At 40.3% G+C, this 26460-nt stretch overlaps 2 protein-coding genes and 1 long non-coding RNA gene across 3 annotated transcripts; 2 read left to right on the top strand and 1 right to left on the bottom strand.

Annotated features, from left to right (window-relative positions):
- Positions 1-5250: 5250 nt before the first annotated feature.
- On the top strand, positions 5251-10604 carry LOC115056313 (uncharacterized). Its single transcript, XR_003841784.1, has 3 exons — positions 5251-5465; positions 8401-8458; positions 9609-10604. It is a non-coding gene; the product is annotated as an uncharacterized LOC115056313 (long non-coding RNA).
- A 2567-nt stretch (positions 10605-13171) lies between these two features.
- LOC115056312 (neuroepithelial cell-transforming gene 1 protein-like) lies at positions 13172-19869 on the top strand. Its single transcript, XM_029522641.1, has 12 exons — positions 13172-13434; positions 14657-14723; positions 14970-15029; positions 15657-15764; positions 15856-16023; positions 16130-16192; positions 16276-16372; positions 16469-16545; positions 16744-17001; positions 17211-17381; positions 17469-17655; positions 18611-19869. Exons 1-12 carry the CDS (start codon positions 13289-13291, stop codon positions 18940-18942), a joined length of 1734 nt encoding a protein of 577 aa, XP_029378501.1. The 5' UTR covers positions 13172-13288; the 3' UTR covers positions 18943-19869.
- A 1193-nt stretch (positions 19870-21062) lies between these two features.
- Positions 21063-25553, bottom strand: asb13b (ankyrin repeat and SOCS box containing 13b). Its single transcript, XM_029523045.1, has 6 exons — positions 25356-25553; positions 24239-24438; positions 24011-24161; positions 23221-23355; positions 22349-22540; positions 21063-22249 (listed from the first exon to the last, which is right to left on the bottom strand). Exons 1-6 carry the CDS (start codon positions 25396-25398, stop codon positions 22101-22103), a joined length of 870 nt encoding a protein of 289 aa, XP_029378905.1. The 5' UTR covers positions 25399-25553; the 3' UTR covers positions 21063-22100.
- Positions 25554-26460: the final 907 nt, after the last annotated feature.

Here is a 26460-nt window from a genome sequence, read left to right as displayed (position 1 = left end):
GGTGAAAAGGCTGAAATATGCTGAAGCTCATAAAGATTTGAATGAAGATCACTGGAAAAGAGAATTATTGAATAACGAATCCAAATTTGAAATGTTTGTGTCCATCAGTGAAACACTGGACGGTCTGTCCTGGTTTGGGGCTGTGTTTCTGCCAGTGGCGTTGGCGATATTGTCGAATTGAGATCGTGAATGCTGAAAAAAGAAGTGCAGACAGGTCGAAATTAATCATTCCATTCCTTGTGGAAAGGTCCTGATTGGGAATGATTTTATTTTTCAGCATGATATTGATCCCCAGCACACGGCTCATGCCAAAAAATCAGCTTTTTTTTTTATTTTATTTTATTTATTTATTTTGTTTCTTTCTTGTAATTTCAGTTGGTATCTTCATAAAAGAACAAAAAATGAGAATGATTATTAAAAAACTTCGCTATTTATAGTTTTGAAAATGGTTTGGAGGAAGTAAAATATTTGTAAAATATTTGTATAAGCTTGGCCTGTGGTGTTAGATATGTTAGGTCTGCATGACTGCTTCATCAGGAAGTGAGCATGTGCTTTGGTAGCTGTGTGGTTGTGTGACACTGCGCACATGCAACATGCAACATGCAAAGTATTTCAGCTATATGTATGAATAGAAGTGTAGCTGAAAAACTTTGCATGTTCATTTAAGAGATAAAGGCTTTAATTCAGTTTTAAAAAAGCTCCCCAGCAGCGCCATTAAACTATATCTGCACTGCAGTAAACTGCATTGTCTTTGAACAAATCATTGTTCAACACTGATTTCGTAACGATGGAAATGACAGCAAACATAAAAGATCTCAAACTGTAAAGGGACTTTCCTTTCATCTGCTTCCAAACACGTGGCCCAAAAAATTATTCCACAAAATGTTAACATTGTTGTCTGAATGTGTAAACAGGAAATTGTTGCCAGCACGTTTTATATCTGCGGTCAGAGAGCAGATCACAGATCAGCTCGTCTGATAATTTTCAGGTTATAGTCAGACACCCTGCATTTGCTTTGACTCACTTCCCTCAGATGAGAGGACAGAGGAGATGATCACAGACCCCTCAGTCTCAAAAATTATGTCAAAATTTCTGAGTGAAAGCCAGTGTCCACCTGGACACTGGTGGCTCTCTGGTGGGGAGATGTCTCCAACGGCCGCCTCTGGACTCTAACCGTTATCGCTGAGGTTTGGGCTGCCTTCATTGAAGGAAAGTGAAGGAGAGCAGACTGCTAAGGATTTTTATCTGGGAACAAGTCAGAACAGATGTGCAGAGGTAAGAAACGTCCATCACCATGATCCTTCCGCTTTGAGCATTCATGTTAACCCTGGGTTTTAAACCAGAGCAGAGCTTGCCCCGTATTCATTTGCCTAGTAGTCTGTTTACTCCGTGCTGCAGAGGATGCTGTTGTTCAGACCAAATTGACTACAGTAACGCATTCGTTGTTTCTGACTCAGCATAACTTTTGAATCAATACAACCTGACATTCTGAAGTCTTGCTAATAACGGACCATTTCTTGTGCATGCACTACACAAAGGTTACTCTATGCATCAGGCTGAATGTAGTTCCAGTAAAAACAGATGAGTTTAAAAGGAGCTGGCCTTTAAAGTTTTCACCTGAGGCGATAACTAAACTGTGAAAGATTGGCTGGATATCGATGAATAGATGGATTTAAAAGAAGCAACAAATTCAGTGCAACATGAGATTACATTGGGGTACTAACAAGATTTTTAAAATAGTCAAAGTAGATGCGTCAACCTGGAAAGAAATGCAACAATCAACCTTAAGAGAGCAATATCAAGTTTCCATAGGATGGACAACACAGGTGATTGTTTTGGCTTGGCAAGCACAAACATGCTCAGCCCACCCTCCCTTCTGGAGTGCCCCTAGGATCGCTTACGGGATCTTTCATCTTTGCCATATACTCTTCCACCTCAGGCTCAATTATTTACTCTCACAGCTTCTCTTATCATTGCTATACTGATGATCATTAGCTGTTATTCCCAGCTAACAACCCAGTCTCTATGTGGAGCTCAGCCTGCCTGACATATCTAAAAATGCAGGAGCGCCACCTTAAACTAAACCTCTCTTTAAGACTGAATGTCTAGTCATCCTGGGAAATTATCCTCTGGCCTCTGGCCATGTTGCTTTGCTCAAAATAACATCAGGAAAATCAGGCCTTACCTGGCTTAGTACCTCAACTCCTTAGGCCTGAGGTATCTCTCAACTTGACTACTGCCAAGCTCCTCTGGCAGGACTTCCTTTGTGTTCAGTGAAATCTTGGCAGGAGCACATCAATCTTCAAACAACTGCTTCCATTCAGCTGCTCATTGACATTCATCATTACATTAGTTATCCATGGTAGCTGGAATCAAGCTCAAGTCCCTAACGCTTCCTTCAGTGACTTCTGTGTTTGCACCATCTACGTGAACTCAATCATGCTCCCTCCAGCAATAACAGTCCAGGCTGTTCTCTGTGGTTCCCAGATGGTGGTGCAAGCTTGTGTAGGCAAAAATGAAAAGTAGCATTTAGATTTCTCTCAAGGACATGGGCATTTGGGATTTGAAGGTGAGTAATGAATTTGAGTTGCCAGAGTGTATGATAGACGAAATAAAATAAAATCACAGCAGACAGGAGTGATATTTGTGTCCAGTTTTCTCATTCCACAGAGAAAAGCCTGTCACTGCAACCTCATCTCCCACTCAGTGTTCTCAGAAAAACCACAGAATAACTCGTATTACACTTACATAAAGACTGGCATATTGTCTACACGAGCGCCACATCCCAGCTTATCATCAAATACATGTTATAAAATCAAGGATGCGCTGCGCCTTTGAAGGGAAACTGTTCATCTCTATTGCTGTTGGTGTGGGAGGCGTACATATTGTCAAAAAACAAAACAACGTTTTGAAGCTGCAGAGTTGCATGTATTTTATTAATCATAACTCTGGCTGCTGAAACATACAGTTCCAAACATCAAATCCTTGACATTATCACCTGAGCTCCATGCACAGTATGTGGGTTCAGATGCATAGAGTTTTGGGAGGAAGTGATGTTTGTCGTTATGCAATTCTGTCCTTTCTTCAGTGGTGTTATAGTGATTGTTACCAAGGACGCATCCGAGGCAGACTACTTGAGCAGGACTGTTATATAACGCTACTTGTGGTTTAGGCTGTGTGTGTTTTTCTTGTCACCTTGTTGCTTGCTGAACCCAGAGTGTGTTGTCTGCTGGATATTCACATAACAATGCCACGGGGTGCAGGTCAGGTACACAGGAGACGCAGGCAGACAGTAAACTTGCACCTCTGGCCTAACATTTATATTATAGATGTTCAATATACATTCCTGATAATACATCCATGTTCCTTTTAGCAATGTATATGAGAAGCTGCAGGTTTACATTTAATACAATCAACAAAATATTGACACCATACAGATCTCAAAATTACTCAAGTGGCAAATAGGGAGAACATTGTGTATTGAACATAAAACTAATGAAAAACAAGCAGGTTGGCCAACCAGGCAAGCTGTTTCCCTCTACTTTCCTTTATCTACTAAACTATCACATTCATGACTGTAATTCCACGTTTCACATACAACAGATGAGAACAGCAGCAATCATCTTAGCTCACACATCAAAATGTAGATAATGTTTAATTCAGCTTGGATTCTTCGCCCTCTGGCTGTATATAAATGCAAAAGCCAGACTATCTTGATATAGCTCCTTATTCAGTGCAGACCATGAGGTACAACTGAGCATTTTGGTAAGGAAGGGTCATGACAGCAATATCTACACAGTAACAATGCCAATGCTTCTGCAAGATGTTTGTGAAAGTTACGCAAACAGAGAGAGAGAGAGAGAAGAGAGAATATATATTCAGTCTCTGAATCTTTAAAGTAGAGTTGTCCTCTGGCGATGCAGTTGGGAAGGGTTAGGGATACTAACCCGGTACAAGGATTGTTAGGATTTTTGGTCACGGACAGAGGCAAGCTGTGTGACCGTGGACCCCCAGAGAGGCGTCCTAATGGTGCTGCAGCTGTGGACTCACACACTGCTGGTAGGACACAAGAAAGTGAAAGAGATTAGGGTAAAAGGTGTGAGGCGGAAGGAAGAGTGAAGAGTAGCAGGTGCGTACATCAGTTCAGGAGAATGCTGGCCGACCACCAGCATGTGAAACATGTGTGGTGCTGTTGTTGTGATGAGGAGGGAGGGGATCTTTGGGAGATTGGGCTGAGAGATTGGTGTGACTCAACCCTCACAACCACTTCCTTTGGCATTAACAAGATGGAAAATGAAAGGAGGAGAGCGGGCTTATTCATCCCATGGTCAGCTGACTCAACATACAGGCATGGATTCTGGGAAGGGAAGTATGTAGTTGTTGATGGGGGCTGGGCATAAAGTGTGTCCATGTGTATCCCTATGGCCTATGGCAGACGCCCACTTACTCCATTTCCAGTCACACCACAGGAATACAGGGTAAGATTCCTGCTCTGTGAGTCGTGCTCCCTCACCTGCCATCACAATGTGGATATAATTCCACCCTTGCCTTTTCCCGCTCTGGCCAGGAATTCCCCAGGTTGCGTGGTTTCACTCATGGAGGAAGTTGTGAAGTTTGCACAAGCCTTGTTTTTCCTGACAATAATGGAATATGTCATGTCCGGTCTAGTTCAACAGAAGTATATTCCTGTTTTCTCCACACAGTTTATTTTGCTTATTTGAGGGAGGTCTTGAGTCTAATCCTGCTCTATTTGGGAGGAATCAAGGAAAAAATACCACTGGGAGGTTTTTACAGAGCTTTATATCGCTGGTCATGTGGAAGCAGTGAGGAAATCTATCACGAGGATTATGCACTGAAGTGTGTAAATGGAGTAATTGCTTGTTTGTGTTGGCAAGAGTAGGGATGCTTTGTCATGCTGGGTGTGTAGTGTCTCTGTGTCTGTGAGCTCTGATGCGTCTGTCACAGTGAATTTTATGTTCTGTATGGCTGTTAATCTTGTACAAAGTTTCTTAAGCTTGTAAAACACTCATATCTACCATAGTTACACCCATATTACTTTCTGTCATAAAGGTACAGTCTATCTGAGTGTGTGTGTGTGTGTGTGTGTGGGGAGGGGGTTATGTTGACTCACAGTTCCAACAATGACTCTGGCACAGCAGTAGATGAACAGTTCACAGTCACTGTAAAGAGCAGAGAGAGGGAGGGATAGAGAGAAAAGAGAGGGAGAGAGAGAGAGAGAGACAAGGGGGGCGTGCTTTCGGTGGCATCTCCATCTTATAACTGCTGCTGTTCAACATGTTCACACACACAAACACACACACACACGTAAAGAGGATACTGCTCCGACAGTGCAGTATGACACTTCAGTACAGCATGAGCTTGGACAGGCTTTCAATCAGAGCAAGCGTGAATCTCCAGGGAGGAAATAGTGCTTTGTGTGATAGGTGATGGATGACCTGCAACAGGTTAGTGTTTGTGTTTTTCCGTCTGTTTTATCGATCAATATGAACAGTTTCTTCAATGTTTTCAAGATACATATGCCGTTTTATTCACAGTCCTACTATGTCACTACTTGTCATATTGAATGTCAGGGAGGGCTACACAAAGTGACGTAACAGTTTCACTTTCAGTCTATTTCTGAACTGCAGTCAGTCATTTGTAGCCATGACAGGAGACTCTTCTCCATCGTGTCTCCAAACACGAGCAGCCAAGGCTCATTTGGCTTTAAACGTGGCAAAAAGTGAACAACTCTGACATGAATAAGACATTCAAGTTAGTCTTAATGGTGGGAGGATATTAATTGGGACTGTTTCCCGAAAAGAAATCCAGAGATGTGTTTTCTCTGGCACCTCTCCTAATTTTATATGCAGTGACACAAGAATTGACGTAGTCCCTCTCAGAGAAAACACTTTCCGCCTCTCACTCCTGTCTGTCCTCACAGATAAATGTGATGCCACTTTGTGAGTCTAAGAGACTGATTTTCAAGCCTTAACTTGGGTTATACTAAATTATGTTGTGTACACATTCTATCTGTACCTCACTATGTAAATATCTAAATGTTAACATTTGTCAGTGTCAGGTGACCACACCTGAATGCTGTCCTACATTGCTGTTGGTATATATAGCTACAGAAAACACTCCACAAACCTCATTCTGTCACTTAAATCCTGCATGTGATGAAGTCTTTCTTTGTCGGTACAGTCACTGATCTTAGTCAAGGCAATAAAGCTCCAGAGTAATTACCTGCAAGACTGGCAAGTCTTTAAAATCCCCTGGTACTCATCCTTCAACGTTAAAGAGAGGAATATTTATTTCTCTCATTTTGAGGAAAGTAATTTTTTTTTCCTTTTAGCCATCCATCCTGAGCTATGTTCTTATTATTCATCCATATTTGTGTTGTTGCCTCCTCAAAAAGCAAAAGCCCAGGAAATGTTTTTGCATGACACATCTATCACAAGGCTGATTGCATGGAGTCTTGGTATGTGACGCACATCCAACTTTCATACATCATTGACTGTTTATAGACAAGGAAGTGGTTTAGTTAATCTGCAGCTTCCTATGTCACAATCTGACAGAGATGGGGCTGAGCTACTTTCACTGGCTAAATGCCCAAAGTTACTTGGTTTCGATCGAAGCAGGATTAAGACAATGCCACTTTGATATCTGAAGGCTGAATGGAACTACAGTGTGTATTTTATTGGCTGGCTTCCAACAGCAGGGTTAGCCCTCTAATCTGGAAAGTCCCTGAATGACAGACTGACAGACTGATATTTGGACACGATATTGGTCCAGTAGCTGACTTTGAAGATTATTTTCAAAAGGGACTGGGCCAGTGGCTCAAGCCACTCTGGTTTCCAAGCTGCTCAGGAACTGCAGAGAAGTATATGAGTGCCTACAATACACTGAGCCTTGCTGTTCAGAAAATAAGGTACTTTAATAAGATAGAAAGCAGGAGGCTGAGGAATAACTACATGTCCAGCACAACAATTCAGAGAAATTAGGAGCGAGGAAGAGAAAGACTCGATATGAATAAAATGGAAACACCAGTGACACCAGCAACTGGAAGTCAGACAATATGTCCGCTGCAACACCACAATAAAAGTCTCGCTGAGATACAGTAACGTGATGAGTTTATGGTTTCAAATTATCTTCAATCTTCAAAATGATTTTTTAAATGTTGATTCTATTTAGGAGAATGGTGAATGGACCATAAAACATTCGAGCGTGGCTGCAGTACTCAGGGGTTAGCGCGCATGCTGAGTTATCTCCGTGTCCCAGGTTCGACTCTGACCCAAGGACATATGTTGCATGCCATTCCCTTCTCTCTATCGCTCTACTCCCTGGGCCTCTCTGCAACTCAATGTTCTCAGAATAAAGACATAAAAACCCTAAAATATTAGACCCCCCCCCCAACCACCATATATCATTTCATTGGGTGGACACTTGGCCGAAGTCTTATATATATTACACTGACAATCTCATGCCTTCTCACTATAGAAAATGTGTGGATGTATTTTCCTTTGACCTGAAGGAAGCAACGCCCTGTAGCTAAAGCTGATGTTTGTCTGCGTCCACAAAAAATCTATTACTATTGCTGCCTTGTTGGTGGTAAGCAAAGTAAAACTGCCATTTTGAAGAGTAAATGCTTCAATTAACTTTAATTTACTCGTGTTTCCTTTTTGTGCAGAAATTTAACCTGATCAAAATTGCTGGTCAGTGTTTCATGATCACAGATGTAGGTTCCACCCTGGTTGGGTTCCGTAAGCTCCTCAGTCCTGTCAAGATGAGTAGGAATCCTTCCTGCCACATTCACTCTCCCCCTATTGCAGTGCTTGAGCATGAGCATGATTGCACATATATATCTTCCAACATAAAGATAATTGCTGAGCCTGCCCTACATAAGAACTCACTTAAGTGTGCTGAGGAGCCTTCACTTCAATATGAAGACAAAAGTGGAGACATACCGTCAGTATGAGCTCATTGGGAATGATACAGCACCCCCATCATATCCTCTTCATCTATGAGTCTCCACTGACTTCCTGCTCCTCATACATGAGTGATCACTGACTCACTCACTCTCACTCTCAATTCTTGGATGGCTGATGACACCAGACGAAAATATTGTAGAGATGAGCAATAAATTGATGAGTACAGTATCTCTGGATGCCTCCTGGGGTAACCACTATTATTTAGCTGCTTTATTTAGCAGCCATCCTCACAGTTTGGTGATGCAGACCATTTACCCGCAAACCCTGAGTTTAATTTCCTCTCTCTTAACCCATCCCATGTTGTTTTTCTGTGATGTGGAAAGATTGCACAATAACAATTCTTCTCCTTGAATGAAGACATGTATTAATCAGTGTCTGTTTGCCTCTATGTGATGGATTTATATTTACTCAGATGAGATTTGGCCCATGGACCTGGTAGGATGGATGGGGAAGAGGAGGTGTGACGAACAGTGAGTCATATGATAAACATTCACCCCTTTCAGCTCCTGTTCCAATGAAGCCATCTGGGAACAAACATGATTCATACCGCCTATGGAAGAGACATTGTTATTACCTGCAGGACCTGATATTTTTATGTAGCACATTTAATGTAAACAATCTCAGCTTTATCTATAGATCAGAGTTGATTATTCAACCGTAATGTATGGGTTATTTTGTTTGTTTTTTCACTTCTGCCACCTACCTGCTTCTGTTTGTTTGTGTGTGTGTTTGTGTGTGTGTGTGTGGGGGGGGGGGGGGGGCAGCTTTTGATCTTATAGACAAGCCCTGAATGGAGGATGTTTCCTTGTTACATGATGAGTAATACTGCAATGACATCAGCAGGGCAAGCATTGAGGTGTTCAACAAACCTCTGCATCAGTCCATCCTCAGTTTGGCTTTTTCTTCTGTACACTTTGCTTTTATGGGATTAAGGGAATAGTTTGACCCGCTGAGAAAAAGACTAACACTTTCTCACCACTCTCATGTTTGCATTGTAAGTGTGAATTTACAGTCAGTTAGCAAGAGACTCATACTTTAACTGTTACAAATGGCTAAGCTGTGCAAAATTACTTTCAAATAACTTTTAAATTGTAGCAATTAGAAAAATGTATAATTAGCATAAAAATGAACTCATTAAATTGAGAATTTGGCACATATTTCTCAGAAAGACATACTGTGTCCTTTCATAATTTAAGGTGTAGTCTTCTCTTAATCAGTGAGCCCACAATCTGTTTAGCCATATTTAACATACAGATATGAGAGTAAATATTATCCCATGCTCTGCATAAAGGAAAAGAAGCTGTAAGCAAAAGATTTACAAATGAAAAAACAAAAAACAAAAAACAAAACACTCATCTCAGTTCAAATTATTCAGAGGAATAAAAAACTATCAGCCTAAAACTTTATGTGACATCTTTACTATAATAATGTGATAATTTTTGTGATGATTTTAGTCTTAACTATTGAACTCAGATCCAGGCAGGTGTGTGTGTGTGTTAAATATTTTCTCTTTTATCTTCAAAATGATCTCTTTGAAATTCATGGGGTCAAATTTGTTCTTCCACCACGGTTTTCTTTCTGGCTTTCAGCTTAACCACACCCTCTACTGGTCATTTGTAGAACGAGCCAAAAGCAGAGAAGGCGACGAACCAGACAGCTTCCCTCTCCAGTCAACAGCAACCTTTGACCCACATCTGCATCCACTTCGCACCACAAGGCTTCCCATCACTTATTACACAATATGGAGAACCCCATATTGTGTCTCCAACACATCTTGTATCGTATATTGGTTGAACAATGTGCTGTCATAACAATCAGAAGAGGTGATGAGTAAAGGACTGCACTCAGAAACTGATTTCATTTGGTAGCATAGATGTTTGTACCCAGTCTCTAGCACCATATGAAATCAGTGTTCTGGGAGGTGGACTATCAGCATGTACAGATTCTGTACATGAATACCATGAAATACTGCATGTTCTTGTGATGCTTAAAAGTAGGTCGCATTTGTATAAATAACTGTACTCTCCTGCTTCAGTCACTAACAGGTCACAGCTGTTGTTGTGCTTTCCTTTTCTCCCTGCCTGTGTCTCTAGTCAAGTCAAGCCTGTGTATTATCGTCAGTCTGCCTTTATTCATCCATTCAGTTTCCATTGGCTCTGTTGTTTATTACATTTCGGAAGCTTCATTGAAATTGTTTCATTTTTTTTTCCCAAGCAGAGGCCAAACATGCCCATTAAGAGATAATGACCAATACTGTAAAAGAAGCATGACAAGTCATAAAGTCAGACTGAGTCATATCAGTTACACAATTACGTCCATCCGAAGCTAACTTCAGCTCACATCAGCCACCAAAAGCTACTGGGCCAACCACACCATGTAATGATGGAGCAGCAAAATCCTAAAATAAGGTTTATGAATTGAACAGAAAGATATGTACAGGAAGTTACATACACTTCTTAAACACATCCACTTCATCCTTTGATATGTATTTTTTATTTTTATTTATATAACATTTTGAATGCGAGATATAAGAAGATAAGATAAAAGATAGTGGGTGATAGTGGGTGTTAATGAAAACTGTAAGAACCCTCAATTTAATATGAATAAAAATGGGATAATCAATTTGCCTCATTTAAAGTCATTCAACATCTGTTGGATTTTAATGGCAAGATATTATTTGAGAGTCAAAGAAATCCTAGTGGAAACTGAAAGTTCATTCTTCATCTTGGAAATAGTAGTTGACAGTCTGACCACTAAAAACATTCAGTAGCGACTCTGAAGCTTTCTATCACATAAAAGGATCTTCTTCACCAGATGGCGTTGGACCGGTTGTCATGACATTGCATGATTGTGAGCATACTGAGGTTGATGTTAAATGTTAACGACAGGAACCTCTAGAGCTGTAACATTTTTTTGTCAAATAGTTTCAAGTTTCAAGCTTAAGAAGGATTAATTTGAATATTATCCAGGGTTAGGATTAGGGTTAGGGTGAGCTCAAGGCAGTAGAACATTGAGCATATACAGTTCCAGAACAACGGGACAAATATCTGCTGTGGACTACCATCCAACAGAAAATAGCTATCAAATGCACTTTGTGGTGAAGTTCTTCCTTAAACTACAGCTATGCGTTTATAGCATGGTTATCATCATGTCCAACTATAAACACTTTCTTCCACAGATGTTTTGTTTGCCTTGGAGCCATATGTATGAAGGCACAGTTCATGTTCTCTTTTCTCTAAGGAGCCATTTCAAAATGCACCCTCGCCTTTGACTCCATGAAGATGCCACAGCAGTGATGTTATGTGCCATACATCATGGCCACGGCAGATAGAGGGATGATGTGCTCATCAAGGACAGACCTGCAGGGTCCAGGGAGCTTATCTTGTCAAGTCTGACTGATAGCCAGGTCTTCCTACATCTGACGGTCAAAGATGCTAACAGGGTCCCAATAAAATTTAGTCTCAATCCTTATGTGGAGGTCAAAAAGAAAAGAAACAAAGTTGGTTATATTGCATTGTCTTCATCAAGTCTTCTTTGAGATGATCTATTATTCATGAACTGTGCACTAAAGCAAAGAAAGTTGAGTGATAGAATTACTGACAACATTATTTTGTTTTTTCATCAAAGTTTACATTTATTGTTTATTTGGAGGGGAGCAAAGCGGCACAGTGGTTAGCGCTGTTGCCCCACATGAAGAAGGTCACGGGTTCAGTTCCCGGCCTGGTACCTATTCAGGTTAACTGGTGACTCTAAATTGTCTGAGTGTGAGTGGTTGTTGGTCTCTGTGCGTTGGCCCTGTGATGGACTGGTGACCTGTCCAGGCAGACCCCACCCTCACCCAGAATGAACTGGGATTGGCTCCAGCAACCCAGAAACAGATAGTGGCAGAAGATGAATAAATGTTTTCAACGGAATGAAAAAAGTTTCTGTCTGGTAAAATATACATCAAATGCAATATGCATGAGATGAAGTTTGAGCTGGACATCCTGATATAACATTAATATGGCTATATTTATCTTTGTTTATATATGCATCCCTGTCTCTGAGCAAAAATGAGTCAACATATTCAAATGAGACATTTTACACATTGTTATTATAGTTTCTCTTTCATGCCAGAAAATGATTTACTCTCTTTCTCCAGTTTGGCTCATGAACCCTGACAGGAAGGGTGAATGAGTGGCCTGGGGCAGAAGTATGACGCTGGTTATCTGCTGACGCCCCCTTTAATACAAACTCTGTCTGCATTGCAGTGTGTGTAACCTGTCATCTTCAGAGATCTATCAACTCCTACACACATGGCAGCAGAATAATGGGACTCAGCATCAGAATCGACTCTATTACAAAGCACGTTGATGCATTTTTGACTCACAAGAGAAAAATTAGCTGAAAATATCCCAGACAATAAGAAGATGCACAATTAGACACGTAGTTCAAAATATGCTCATGTACAGGCAATTACATATGAAAATAGTTACACTATCTCATCAACAAATAGGGCTGTGGTTGTTAATATACCAAGGAGCAGCATAGCAGGGTAAGCAGAAAGACCATCATATAGACCATTATTATTAAAACTGTATAATATGACCAACCTGTACACACAGGTGGTGGCCATGTGTTGACTAGTTGAGTCTATGGACAATACATTATAGGTCCCAAAGCTCTCCAGCGAGACAACATGAATCTCTCACACGTCGTTGACAACATCACCATGTAGTGTTTGCCCTGAGATGCTCTGTCAGCTGTGACACCTCACATCGAGAGATGCATGCAATTCCAAATCATCTCCACTGAATTTACGAGGGTCATCTTACGGGTAGATAAATGAGATGTTAATATGCCCTTATAACAGGCCATGAAAATAATCGAGCAGTGTTGGATATTTAGATTAAAATCTGTAATATGCGGATAAGTGGGAGAAACAATATCGTGTTGTTTATTTTATTATTATATTCAAATATTTAAATGCTCATGTTTAATAAATGTTGAATGTTGAGTTTAAATACTAATAAATAGGGTATCTATCTATCTAAAGACATAATTCGAAGTCTGCTTGGTTACATGTTTCCCCGCCTTCGTGACAGGCCCCGCCCCATCTGTCCTCGGAGGTCTCTCCTGATTGGTCCGTTTCCAAGTTTCCGCCATATTCAAACTTCCGCCGTGGTGCGTCCTGTAGTCATCGATCCGCCGCTTTCTTTGTACACACCGAGGCTATATTTCCTCGGCTGGTCGTCGTCCTTTGCTCTCTCAGCTGTAAATCTCCTCGGCAGAAGGGATTTCAAATACAAAGCTGGTGCAAAATGGAAGAAACCGAGGAAGTTTGTGGAAAAGCGGCGGAAAATAACAAACAGACGCTCCGCAGGGTGTCATCGAGGACGTCCATCAACAGTGTCATCACCGACGCTGGGCCCTCTCCACAAATACTCCGGAGAAATAACTCCAAAAAGTACGTGGACCACATCTTAAAATGCGAAAAGCATAATTTATTTGGTGACTACTTCTATAGCATGAGTCTATTTAGCTGTTTATTAGCGCTAAGGTTAACTGGGTGGTCAACGGGAGCGATTGGTATTGTAACCGGCACAAGATGCCTTCAAGTACACCTCGGAAAACATACCGAAAACTTTAAATGTTAAATGAGATGTAAAGTATTGAAAACATCTTTTATTTCATGACAAGTATTAAAGAATGGACGCATATTACAATGTATATTTAAAAAATACTCAATATGGTAGGTGGTAGAATTTGTCTTTTTATAGTTATTTTTACTTGAAAACGATATTGTTAATAAATTGTTTTCAACTAAAATTGAAGAAAACAGACAAAAGAAGTCAACAAATTTGTGCTTTTCAGCAGTTGGAATTAGTAAGGTTTTTTTTATGTTTTCTTAATTATATCAGCAGATTATTAGTAGACTGTGCTATTCCCCATTGCTATAATGTTTAATTCACCAAAAGGAATTCAGCAAAGTTATGTTTTATTTTATTCTATTAGCCAATGTATTGGTTTTACATCTGAAACAGGGCAGTTGCCCGTATATACACAAGTCTACTGAATTTGACCTGCTTTACACCTCTATTTGTTTTTGCCGACTTAAATATTGATATCATCAGAAAGGGTAATTTCAGCATGGCTTACAGGCATGAGGACAAGAAGTGGGTTGTTTTTAGCAGTGTGTTCAACTGACCATTGACTTGATCTGGACCCTTTGGGAGTCATTTCTGAAGAAGACACTGAAACTATCTGAAGCCTTGTTATTTTGTCACCATAGCTGACATTTTTCCTGTGGAGGGAGTGAGAAATCCAACTCCTTGTATTGTTAATATCCCTCGATCACCATTAGCAACACTTGACACATTTGAAACATAAGTGTGAGTAAGACAGCAGTGTGATAGAAAAGTCATTGCAGACATTACCATTTGTTTCCTGCTAAAACTGTGGCTTTTTATCTCCATCTACGTTTGGTTACATTGATTAAACTGGCCAGAATGAATGAACTGAAAGTCATAAAGTTGTTTCTTGAGTGCCTCATCTGCCATTGTCTGTCTTGTTTTTTATTATTGGAAGACCATACTTTTCCAAAGTTTTTGTTTTTCTCTCTGTCTAATTTATCATTTTCTGTTCTTGTTTTTTGTCGTTGGTTGTTTGTTTGTTTGTTTTTTTTGTAGACCTCCACTGCAGAGAGGCAGCTCCTTCACCTTTCTGACACCAGGGACACCATGGGACTTCAGCCTAGTAAGTTCATGTTAAAAAACATAAGGGTATCGTATTACATTGCAGCGATCACATCCTTATGATATTCTCTGTCTGCAGAGCAGATCAAAAATGAAGCATGGCTGTGTTGAAAGCCACAGATGTGACTTCTACATGGACTATATCTCTGATACTTAGCTGAGTTTTCTACATGTTAAGTTGTGCTGAGAATCATTAGTTTGAATGCAAAACATAAGTAACAAGCATGTCTTTCCCATATATCTGTAGAAGAGAAAGCGCAAAGAGAAGGAGGATGACACTGTCAGTTTGTCAAGCTTTGACCTGAAGGTGAGAGTCAGCATGGCCTTCTTTGTTCACTGGGTGCAGGTCTAGTGTCACACTCTTGAGTGCTGCCTCCAACCTGCTTTCGTTGCTCAAACTTTAATCCATTTGTATGACTCAGGTACTCAGCTAGGCAGGCAGCTGTGAGCACTCTTATGTGTTATGTGCTCAGTATAATCCCTCCCATCCTCCAAACTGGCACAACCAGTGTCTGTTTGACGAAATGACGATGGTGAAAGAAAATCTGAGCCACATTGGTGCTCAACGGTCTATTAAGACTGTAATGTCAGTATATTGAGAGGTTTAATGCATTTCTTATACACCACCAACAAATGCATTTTGATACTATTGTATAATATTAGACTCAAATAACAACGGTTATGATCTTTACTCTGATTTTCCATTATAATAAATATTGTTATTATAAGTAAAAACTACATGTGGCTGAAATTTTAAAAATCAGCTGTTATGACTTGAATAAAATAATTAAAAATAAAAGGGAAACATTGTAATTTCAATGTTTACTTGTTTTATACAACAAAACCATGGTAATCAAGATATAGTTGCAGCACTACAGTGTACATCTTAATACAATAAGTGGAATTGAATAAAGTTAATTTCCTCCATTCGCAGGAACCCAGTAACAAGCGTGTTCGACCACTAGCCAAAGTTTCCTCCCTTGTCAACTTGATATCACCTTCAAAGAATGGGGCAGTACGACGCTTTGGCCAGACTATCCAGGTACAGATATTAGTAGCTCAGATTACACATATGTGGAAATTTAAGTATAATTACTTTGACTGATTTTTATTTATTTTTTTATTTTTTTAAGTCAATGTCATTACGGGGTGACTCCAAGTCGCCTGGGATGTCCCTCAGATCCAGCAGCAAGGCGGTAGGTCCCACTCCTACCAAACGCAGGAACAGTACGCTGTGGTCAGAGACACTGGACATCCATCAGAAGAGCACGTTCACCACCAAGGAGATCAAGAGACAAGAGGTTGTGTGCTTCAGTCTGCTGTATGGTTATCTTAAAAAGTACAAAGAGGGGAAACACTGACTTTCCCTGCTTTGGTTGATCTTATGCTTTTACATTTGTCCTGCAGGCAATTTATGAGCTTTATAGGGGAGAGCAGGATCTAATCGAAGATCTCCAACTTGCACGAAAGGTTTGGGGGGAAAAAAAAAGCTTGTTTTTTTTAAATGGACATTTGCACTTTCTTTGTCAACAGCTTATTTTGCTTATCTTCAGGCATATCATGATCCCATGCTAAAGCTGTCCATCATGACAGAGGAAGAACTGGCTCACATATTTGGGGATCTGGATGCTTACATCCCGTTACATGAGGGTATGATATTGCCAAAATTACTTGGCTTTGATTTTGGTTACTTGACTCTACCAAGTGTTTCTGACCAAGATTGCTCTTGATTTGCTTTATATGCAGACTTACTGATGAAACTAACTGAGGAAACAGGCCCCAATGGAACAGTAGCTCAGATCGGACAAATAGTAATAGACTGGGTATGTATGGCAGCAAATTAATACATTCTGAGAGGATCTTTACCTGACCAACATGAATTATTCATCAAAATAATTATTCATTAATGAGATTGGGCATGGAGAAATTTCTGATGGGTGGATTAACCTATTAAAATATGGTTTTCAAATAGTAGACTTATGACAAAATATTAGCTTGAATCCTGTATTGGATCTTCGCAGCTGCCTGGTTTGAATGCCTACAAGAACTACTGCAGCAACCAACTTGCAGCCAAAGCTCTGCTGGATCAGAAAAAGCAGGACAGGCGTGTCCAGGACTTCCTGCAGCGCTGTCTGGAGTCACCTTTCAGCAGGAAGCTTGACCTCTGGAGCTTCCTCGACATCCCACGGTCACGCCTGGTGAAATATCCACTGTTACTGCGAGAGATCTTGAGACACACTCCTCCTGATCACCCAGATGGGCCCAGTCTGGAAAAAGCTGTATGATTTCCTCTCACAGACATAACTGTTGCTCATGTGAAGCTGTTAGTCAATAAATCTATAGCCATTAAGGTTAATTATTATCTTTATTCTTGTCATGGGTATAACAGATGATAATACTCCTTCATTTTATATTAATGAAATATTTCACCAGTGATTCAGCTTTGTGTTTTCACAAGTAGCCATCTGATAACTTTTTCATTATCCAGATCACCATAATCCAGGAGATTCTGTCTGACATCAATGTGAGGAAAGGGGAGTCTGAATGCCAGTATTATATCGACAAACTGGAGTATCTCGATGATAAGCAGCGGGACCCTCTCATAGATACCTGTAAGAACCTACTTTGTCATGGTGAGCTGCGGAGCAAGAGCGGTTCGGTAAGAATAAAGATTGCACTTATCACCCACACATTATGGAGTTACTGTCTACATGCAGTTTTTTTATGCCATTGTGTTCTTCCACAGAGGCTGCATGTATTTCTCTTTTCTGAGCTGCTGGTTTTGACCCGACCAGTGACACGAAACGACAGGAGCTGCTTCCAGGTGTATCGACAACCAATCCCTGTTCGGGACTTGGCTCTAGAGGACCTGCAGGATGGAGAAATCCGGATGGGAGGGTCATTCAGAGGGGCTTTCACCAATCCAGAGAAAGGTGAGCTGAATGAAAACCACTTCAAAATTGTGCCATTATCTTTTTATACTCTGAACATATGCTGAGCTTTAAAGGGGGGGATTGGTTGAGGTCCTTGTGTTCAACAGTGGAACTAAGCTTTGCTGGAATTATGTCCTTGCTGCAGTAGTGGCTGATGTTTGTACAAGGAACCAATATAAAGACAGAGCAGTTAGTGGTCCTTAAATTTCACTGAAAAGTAAATACATTCTGTATTTATTCATGTTACTGCAGCAGACTTTCTCTTTTAGTATATTTGTACTGGAAATGTGGACTTACATAACTCAGTAAGTAATTTTCCATCCAGGTTTTACTGACATTGTGTATTTAACTGCACCTCAAATCACATCTAGATTACATGCCACTGGTTTACAGCAATACAACAATCATCAGAATAATCATGTCATTCCTTTCATCAGCAGAAAATCTGCTTCGCTCATTTTGTGACCTACATTTTCTTTTTTTCTGTTTCTTACTTAAACAACAAATTGAAAAAAGGGGCAGATCAATCAAAGCTGAATATAGAAAATATTTGGAGGACATCAAAACAGGATTTTGTCTAGACTTTGCAGTCTTAATGGATGTGTAAGATTTATTTGCAGAAATATAATATAAACATAATATTTATGCTTTCATTCTTGTATAATCACCTGAAACTAACAACTGTGCTTTAATGAGCCCTTTATATCTACACAGAGAGCAGGTCATCTACCATGTAACCCTAACCCTAACAAACCAAACATGCTCTTTTTATGTCCATGTTATGTGAAGCCCATCTTAGCTTTACTCATGCTTGTTTGTGGATGTGAGGCAAGGGGAGGGGCTTTCAGTTTGTTGCAGTTTGCAACTTCACAACTAGATGCCACTAATTCTTACACATTAGTCCTTCAAGAGATATTTTCACTTTTTTCTGTGTTTCTGTTTTACATGTCTCCAGTCAAGAATGTTTTCCGTGTGAGTTCTCTGGATCCGTCCCATGGCCAGTCCCACACCCTGCATGTCAATGATGTCTACCACAAACAGCAATGGCTCAATTGTCTGCGCACTGCGATGGCCCAACAACAGGAGGCTCCACCTAAAGTTCAGCAGGAAGAAGCTGTCAGGGCCAGACGGCGCTCGTCCACACTCTTGGCCCCTGTGTATGATGAGGAGACAAATGAGAACAACCTCCCTGTGTGTGGCCCTAAACTCAGGCCGCAGACACTCTCAAAAACCAGACTGGACCAGAAGCAACGAGGCTCAGTAAAGAGGAAGGAGACTGGAGTGTAGACATCTGACCTAGTTTGATGGTTCACTATGAGCATGTGCCTTGTTTGTCACATATTAATGAATTTTCATGCAACCACTGATTTTGCGCTCTTGCTTCTCCTGTAGCTGCACTGAAAAAAGCCTTTCCAATCATTTCCATCAAATTGTAAATCAAATTCTAGTCTTAAACTATGAAATTAGTTTACAAAAAAAAGCTAATGTGCTAGTGTAGCAGAAATGTTTTCACCAGCTTAATGTGTTTGAAATTAGGGTTTAAAACAAAGTTATACCACTTTTGTGGTATAACTTTTTGTGTATAACTTTAGCGCTTTTGTTTCTGATCATTTCAGTTTTGCACATTTTAACTTTTTTTTTTTTTTTTGCTTGCTTGATGAAAATGTCAGAGCAGCTATATGGTAAGCAGCTTGTGTGCATTTGTCTGTTGTGTTGTCAGTGAAAAGATAAAGGAGCAAGCAACAGATGCTCTGATAACCTCAGCTCTTGGTAAAGAGAGAAGTTGACTGAGATATGTAGCTAAAAATGTTTAACGTTAGATAATGAGCAGAAAATTGGCTTCAGTGTGACGAGCTAAAAAGCTTTGCTCAAAACAAGGAATCCAGTCCATAAGTTTTCAGTGGCAAACTGTCAATCATTAAAAAAGTAAAACATTTGTACTCAAAGTCCTGAATATAACTTACTGAGGGCTTGTTTGTTACACAACATGCTTCTACTCTGTCCCGATTGCCACTTCCTTTTTACAGTGACAGAGCTGTTTGACAGTGTGTTGCAACATTTGTAAAACAGACACTTAGCTGAATTATGAACTTGACTTCTTTCTTAATGTATATAATAGTGGGAGTATCTGTAATGTCTTACATGTGTGTACATTTTATCTTCATACTTTGTTTGTAGAAAAAAAAGATTGCATTTTTAATTAAATCCATTTGAATAATCAAAATCTATTGAAAGTCACTTTTACTGCTTAATTCTGATTCTGATTAATATGATGTCGTGCCTTTGTTTTCTGGTGTTATTCCTCAACTTTAAACTAAACACTATCCACTTCTGATTCACCAGAGTGAGGGAGTAGGACACTTGCTTATCTTAAAGAACCCTATAGAGAAAACAAAATGTCAGATGTTGAACCTGTTGTATTTGCAGCCAACTCTTACCATCTTCACAGCTTTGCTGAAACAATCTTCCTCAGGATTGAGTTTTCTGCTGAAGTAGGACGTTGTTGAACATGCAGTTTCCCGAAGTTGATGAGGGCAGCAAGTGCAGGTAGTCTATCTGCTGATGGTTAGATGCCCAGCGGTTAAAGTCAAACCAAGAGGCATGTTGTCAGCACCCCTGCTCTTTGCGCCCACAAACCCCTGACCATGGCCTCTCAGGCTTCCTCTTGGCTGTGTGGTTCATTCACCGTGATTATCCCGAAGCCCACTTCCTACAAATTAGCTACTTAGTTCCCCTTTAGCAGAAAAATTGTCACAGCTGTATTTCAAACAGGAATCAATGTCAAAACCAAAAAAAGATATTTTTGGCAGAAAAAGGCCTCATTTCATGATCACCTCAAAATGTATCTAAGTCGGGGAGCTACTATGTGGTTAAATCATCATTGCTGCAGCCTGAAGGTGCTTTCTACACACTGAGGCTTATCACTGTTAAACACAACTCCTTGGCCATTACTTTTATTTAGTTAAGCGCGTGTATCTGCCTAATTAATGCTTTGTCGGGCTTTGCTCTTGTTTGAACGGGTTAACTGAAATGTGCTGAATGCATTCATTTATTTTCTGTGCTTCTGTGCATCTCCTTTTTTGTTTCAGACTGTGACTGCAGATTGCCCTCATCTCATCTTCAGCCCTTCTTTCCATCACCATCCTGATGCCTCTGTGTTGTGATAATCTTGACGCGAAGTGTAGCTTTTTTCCCCAAATTATTTTCCTCCCATCCTTTGAATACTTGACTGCCTTGAACATATCATTTTAAAAAGTACACATTGTAGTTTAAAAAAAAAAAGTTCTCTTCTGTTTCTGATTGTTTCAATGCGATATCAATAATTAATTTGTTGAAAAGAAACTAATACTGAATTCAAAATTTTTTAAAATGAAATCATACTAAAAGATAGCACAAAATAGGTTTTGGTCTATTTATTTACACAAATTTAAGAGAGGTAGAACCATCTGTATTATTTACACATTTACATTAAAAAGAAATAGTCAAAGAATATATACAAATAAATACAAATTCTACTCAAACCACTTCATCTATCCTCAGGAGTAAACAAAGTAATCCAGGATGATGATGTAAATCACACTGATATTCACATTTACTTGGTCATTGTGAGCAAGCCAAGGACAAACTCCAGTAAGAAATGAAGCCAAACAAAAAGTGACATCCTCTCCATCTGAAATGACTCCAAGTGATGTGAAATGCTTGGCGTGTTGTTAAAGCCTCTGAGAATTAACAGTGTTTAGGTTGTGTTTAGTCATCGAAGCTGATTATATTGCTGCCCAGGTTGAAGGCAAACTGAGCTAAACTGCGTTACCTTGACCTTGTAAATCTAAAATGTGTTAATTAGAGCAATGACTTTTTCAACAAGCGCAAGAAGGTAACGCCAACAGAAACCTGAGAAGAGATCCGATCAGCCAGAATCATTCAAGTAAGCTGCACAGCTGGAAGATTGGTGAGCAGGCCCTTACTAGCAAGGTGTCATGTTCTCCAGACTGTGTGGTTAAATCTTACCTCTATTCATTACCATGGACAGCCATTTTTCTACTTTCTGCATTGAATGAAACAGCAGAGATTAAGTGAACGAACAACTTCTTTTGGTCCAATCAGATCCCACTAACAATCTGTGCCCACTGGCCAACTGTTTGCTTCTTGGTTACAGTAATAGTTTCACATGCTGACGGTGTATCAGCTGTTATACCTGGCTGTTCCCTAATGGTCACACAGGTTTTAATTTAGGACTGAGAGGATGAACAAATTAAGCCTTTTTCAGTCTGGTTCAGTCAACAGACTGAGTATCTAATGAAGTCTCTGTGCACCCTGGCAGGAATCAGATTTCTTCCCCCAACATCAACACCAGCACCAGTCACATGACTTTCTGCAGAGATATCCACAGGGGCAGCAGACATAGCAGGTCCAGATTTACCTGCATTTGGAGTTTCACATTGTGATTACATTTCAATCACTGGAGGTGGCATATAAGAAAGAAAACTTATGATGCGATTGGGTAAACCCAGCTTGGAAACAACGTCACGTGCTCTTGTGCCAAGAGACCTCCTAACAACAACTCTGCTGATCTGCTGCAGACTGAGGGGAGTATCTAAGGGAGGAGACAACAACAGTGGTTATATTCAAGCGCATCATTTTGATTATCTGCATACACAGTAAAAGGTTGCATGCTTTATGTGCACAGACGTACTCTCATAGAACTCAAGGCAGAGGTAACTGGGAGATCCCAGGCTGGTGTACTGGATGGGCTTCTTGTTCAGGTTATCCCTGGCATACACATTCCCCCCAAATTCCACAAGTAGCTCGACCAAGTCAACGTTCTTTACTTTGGCTGCATGATGAAGAGCTGTCTCATGGAGCTTGGCAGCATTAACATTTGCCCCTTAGGGAAAGGAAGAGAACTGCATGAGTGAGAAAAGGAGGACTGTTGTCTGCAGCACTTGTGTTTGCACATAGATAATAAATGTCATATGCACCTTACAAAAGACTATCCCTGGCAGGACATGTAAGAACAAATCAGCGATTTATTATAGTATGGGGTGAATGCTGCAACAGTGGGCAGGTTCTCAATTTATATATGTCAGATCAACTAACAGATACTATATGCACAACTACGCTCCCATTTTGCGTAGGAGCTGGGAGAACAACTGATGGAAATATATATTTTTAGGGTAAATTCACTTGGTAGCATTTGACCGTGGGCTAACTTTAAGTTTCACAGCTTTCTCTCTGCCCACATTAATGCCTGCTTCAACCGCTTGTGGCGCATCACAGACAACAAAGACAATGTAAATAAGGAATGGCAAGAGATTTGCAAAACAAGTCTAAAAGTCCCATTTATAGTAACCAAGCTGTTTTTTGTAATGTGATGATTCTACTTCATTGTTGTTGTTTTTTCCAGGTTTTCAGATCTTGAAAATATTTTATGACAGCTTTACAGTTTTTTTAATTCAAAATGAAAAATTTTCTTTAGATGTAGTTCTAATGACCAGAAAATTGTTCTTTTTTTATGTATAATTAATTAATCAGTGACACTGCATTAAAAACCAAACCTGGCCTCACCTGCACTGAGGAGAACTTTGGCGCAGTCGTAGTGTTGCCGGGCACAGGCTACATGAAGCGGTGTCCCATAGTGGCAGTCATGAGCCTCCATGAAAGCTCCTTGATCAATCATGAGCTGAACACATTCTGAATTGCCTACAAGAATGAACAGGGAAAAATTATTTCTATTCAGAACAAAATTAGATATCCTGCAGCGTATCTTCTGTCTGTGCACAGCTGAAGGAAAGAATTCCCTGGAGGGAGAAAATACGTGGCTGTTTGTCCTTTTGTCCTTCACAAAGGACGGGAGCTGCCGCTTATCTTAAATAGATTTTATAACCACTACCAGCAGCACGGTGGTTCTTAAGTATTACTGTTAATCTGTAAATGTTTTTTTTTTTTCTTTTGCAAATCTTAAAAGGCCTATAAATAGGAATTGAGAGCTCAAGATGTCTGGACCACAGAGGCACGTCTTCCACAGAGGATTAGATTCTACTTTCTTTGTTCAGCTGTTTGCTCCTTCTTTCGTTTTAAGTCCCTGCCGAGAAACTATCAAAATGTTCAAATGCTTTCCATCTGATTATGCAGCAAGTAAAACCCCGCCCTCCCTGAATCTTACATAAACCCTAAGTTACCGGCAATATTTAACAGGAACACTGAGGAACATAAAGACAGAAATATTCTGACTCATTTAATTTTACCCACAGAGACAGAAAACTAGTCCTCCCAGATACTTGCTACTGCACCAACACTGTGCGGAAATGTGAGAGTGAAGCAAAGACGTCTTGATCTTGTATGTAGCAACATATACCTCCCATGCATGCCTCATGAAGAGGTGAGAAGGTAAACAGTGGAGGGTTAACCGTTGCTCCATACTCCAACAGAAGCTTAACACACTCAAGGCTGCCAGCTGCACAGGCATCACACAGTGGAGTGCTACCATCGATGTTACGGGCGTCCACCTGTAGGACACAAAGGCATAATTCAATCACATGTCCATCAATATGTCAAACATGCGTCAATGGGGACAGCAGCTCACCTGTGCACCAGCGTTCAGCAGCAGCCTGACACACTGGGTCTGTCCCTGTATGCATGCCTCATGCAGTGGGGTGATGGAGTCAACAGCGACAATGTTGACTGCAGCTCCTCCCTCAATCAGCTGCTGCAGCTGGAGGGCTCTGCCCTGCGCAGCCGCCTCATGCACCGCTGACCGGTCTGTCCAAAATCCAAGACCATGAGCTGCGAATAAGTGAAATCAGACAAAGACTGAGACTGTCCATTCATGATGTGGGACATGTGATTAATCATGCCTTCAACTTGATTGTGTCATCCCAATTGTGCAAATATATTTGAGATGTTGTTTCTCCTTTGTTTATTCTCATGCACAAAGTGGGAAAAAGGGAACCATTGTGAGATTTTCAGGAATTCCCTATAATATACGAGTATTTATGTCGGTCTTCATCCTGTGATGTCTTCTTCTTCTTCTAACTCAGTTTGAAAGGCCACATGGTGTCATGCTGTATATCTGTATCTACATGAACAAAGTATTTTTCACAGCAATCAGATTTGGGTTGTTTTGTGTGTCCTATGACCAAAGGCTAAAAATAATAATCGTTTGATAATAGATTCATCTGATGATTATTATTCTGATTATTAGTTAGTTAGTTTTTAAACACAAAAAAATCCTTCCTAAATCCCAAAGGAAAACTTTTAAAAATTCTCATTACAGTGTCCTAAAGCATGGGGGATATTTTCAAATTTCTTTAGGCCATCCAGGAGACAAATACACAAAAATATGAAATTCATTTACAAATAAAATATGAATCCATCGTGTGTTTATACTGTTTTTTAATCAAACTCAATAAATGTATTATTAACAGTAGTTGGCTGTTAATGTTTATTTCACGAATCCTCACAGACCCAGTGTGACAGAAGCCGACATGTACCGGAGCTATGACACCGTGAGTCGTGTTTTCTAGGCTCGATGCTTTAACACGAACACCGACAAGCTCCTAACTCAGCTGCAGCGCAATGTCACCGACCTGCAATCGCCGGGAAGTGAAACCTAATCGCGGCCGGTCCGATAAAACCGATCCGGCTCTCTGGCGTCATGGCTGTCTCCGGTAACCGATGGCCGCCGGCTCTAAGCTACTTACCGATTTCTCCGTACAAAGACGGCCTGGTCCGGGTGATCTCCATTTCATGTTACCGCGCTGCTCCCCGTCGACCACGAAGACTCAGCCGCACAGGGAGTCCGTCATGGAGCCCAGGTCGGCATACCGAAAACACACCTGACAGCCGGCCGCTCGGTCCGTGGCCCCCGAACTGCAGTCCAAATAAACAAAGCTGTGGAGTCATGGGAAATGTAGGCGGATGGCCTACAAGGAGGAGACCATTTAAAGTCCTGCAAGGGGAGTTAGGTGCTGGAGTTAAAGAAAAGAAGAACCAACACCGTGTTGAAGCTATCAAGTAATTTATTCGTCTATTTGACGCAACCACCTGGAAATGTCTCCTCAGTCTCCGGAGAGAAGATTTCTGTTTAGATAGCTTGCCAATAGTATTATTAATAACCAATAATACCACTACCACTACTAATAACAGGGACTAATAATAATGTGCTGATCTATAAAAATAAAGCCTTTACACTGCAATCATTAAATAATATTGAAAAATGAACAGTGTGTGTTATGTTTGGCCAATGTGGCATTCACCGAGATATCATGTGCTGTGAACAATGTATTTCTTTTTATACTATCTACTATTTTAAACACATGGTTTAAGTTTTGTTGGTTAGGAATTAGGGATTGCTACATATGGCTGATTCATAAAGTGGGCAAATAGTTCTTCCTGCTTAAAGATTTCTAGTATTTGTTCTTTGTTCAGTCATAACCTTTCACTTCCCTCAGGCTTTGTCATTGTATCTTGAAAATACGGCCATACCACAAAAGGAGATAAGCCTTTCTGATTATACATTGCAGTTTTGATTGGAATATGTAAGCCTATTGAACAGTTTCAAAAATGAAGGCAAATCGGTTATCTGCAATTTAAAGATTAAAAACCACACTGTTGGGAAAAGCGCTCAGCTTCATGTTTTCATTTATGTTAGTAATAGGCCTATCCCTTATTAGGCTGGAGTTGAGAAGAAAAATACCAAAAAATACACATCATTAGAGCACCCATTTCTCAATGACTGCTTGCTCATTGCAATGAAACGCTTTTCTATGCGGCTTAAAACTGCCAAGCAACTCCAGGTCTTCCCCT

This window comes from Echeneis naucrates, chromosome 16, assembly GCF_900963305.1.
Source record: "Echeneis naucrates chromosome 16, fEcheNa1.1, whole genome shotgun sequence".
Taxonomy (NCBI): Eukaryota; Metazoa; Chordata; class Actinopteri; order Carangiformes; family Echeneidae; genus Echeneis; species Echeneis naucrates.
This window is presented reverse-complemented; position numbering and strand designations above follow the sequence as displayed.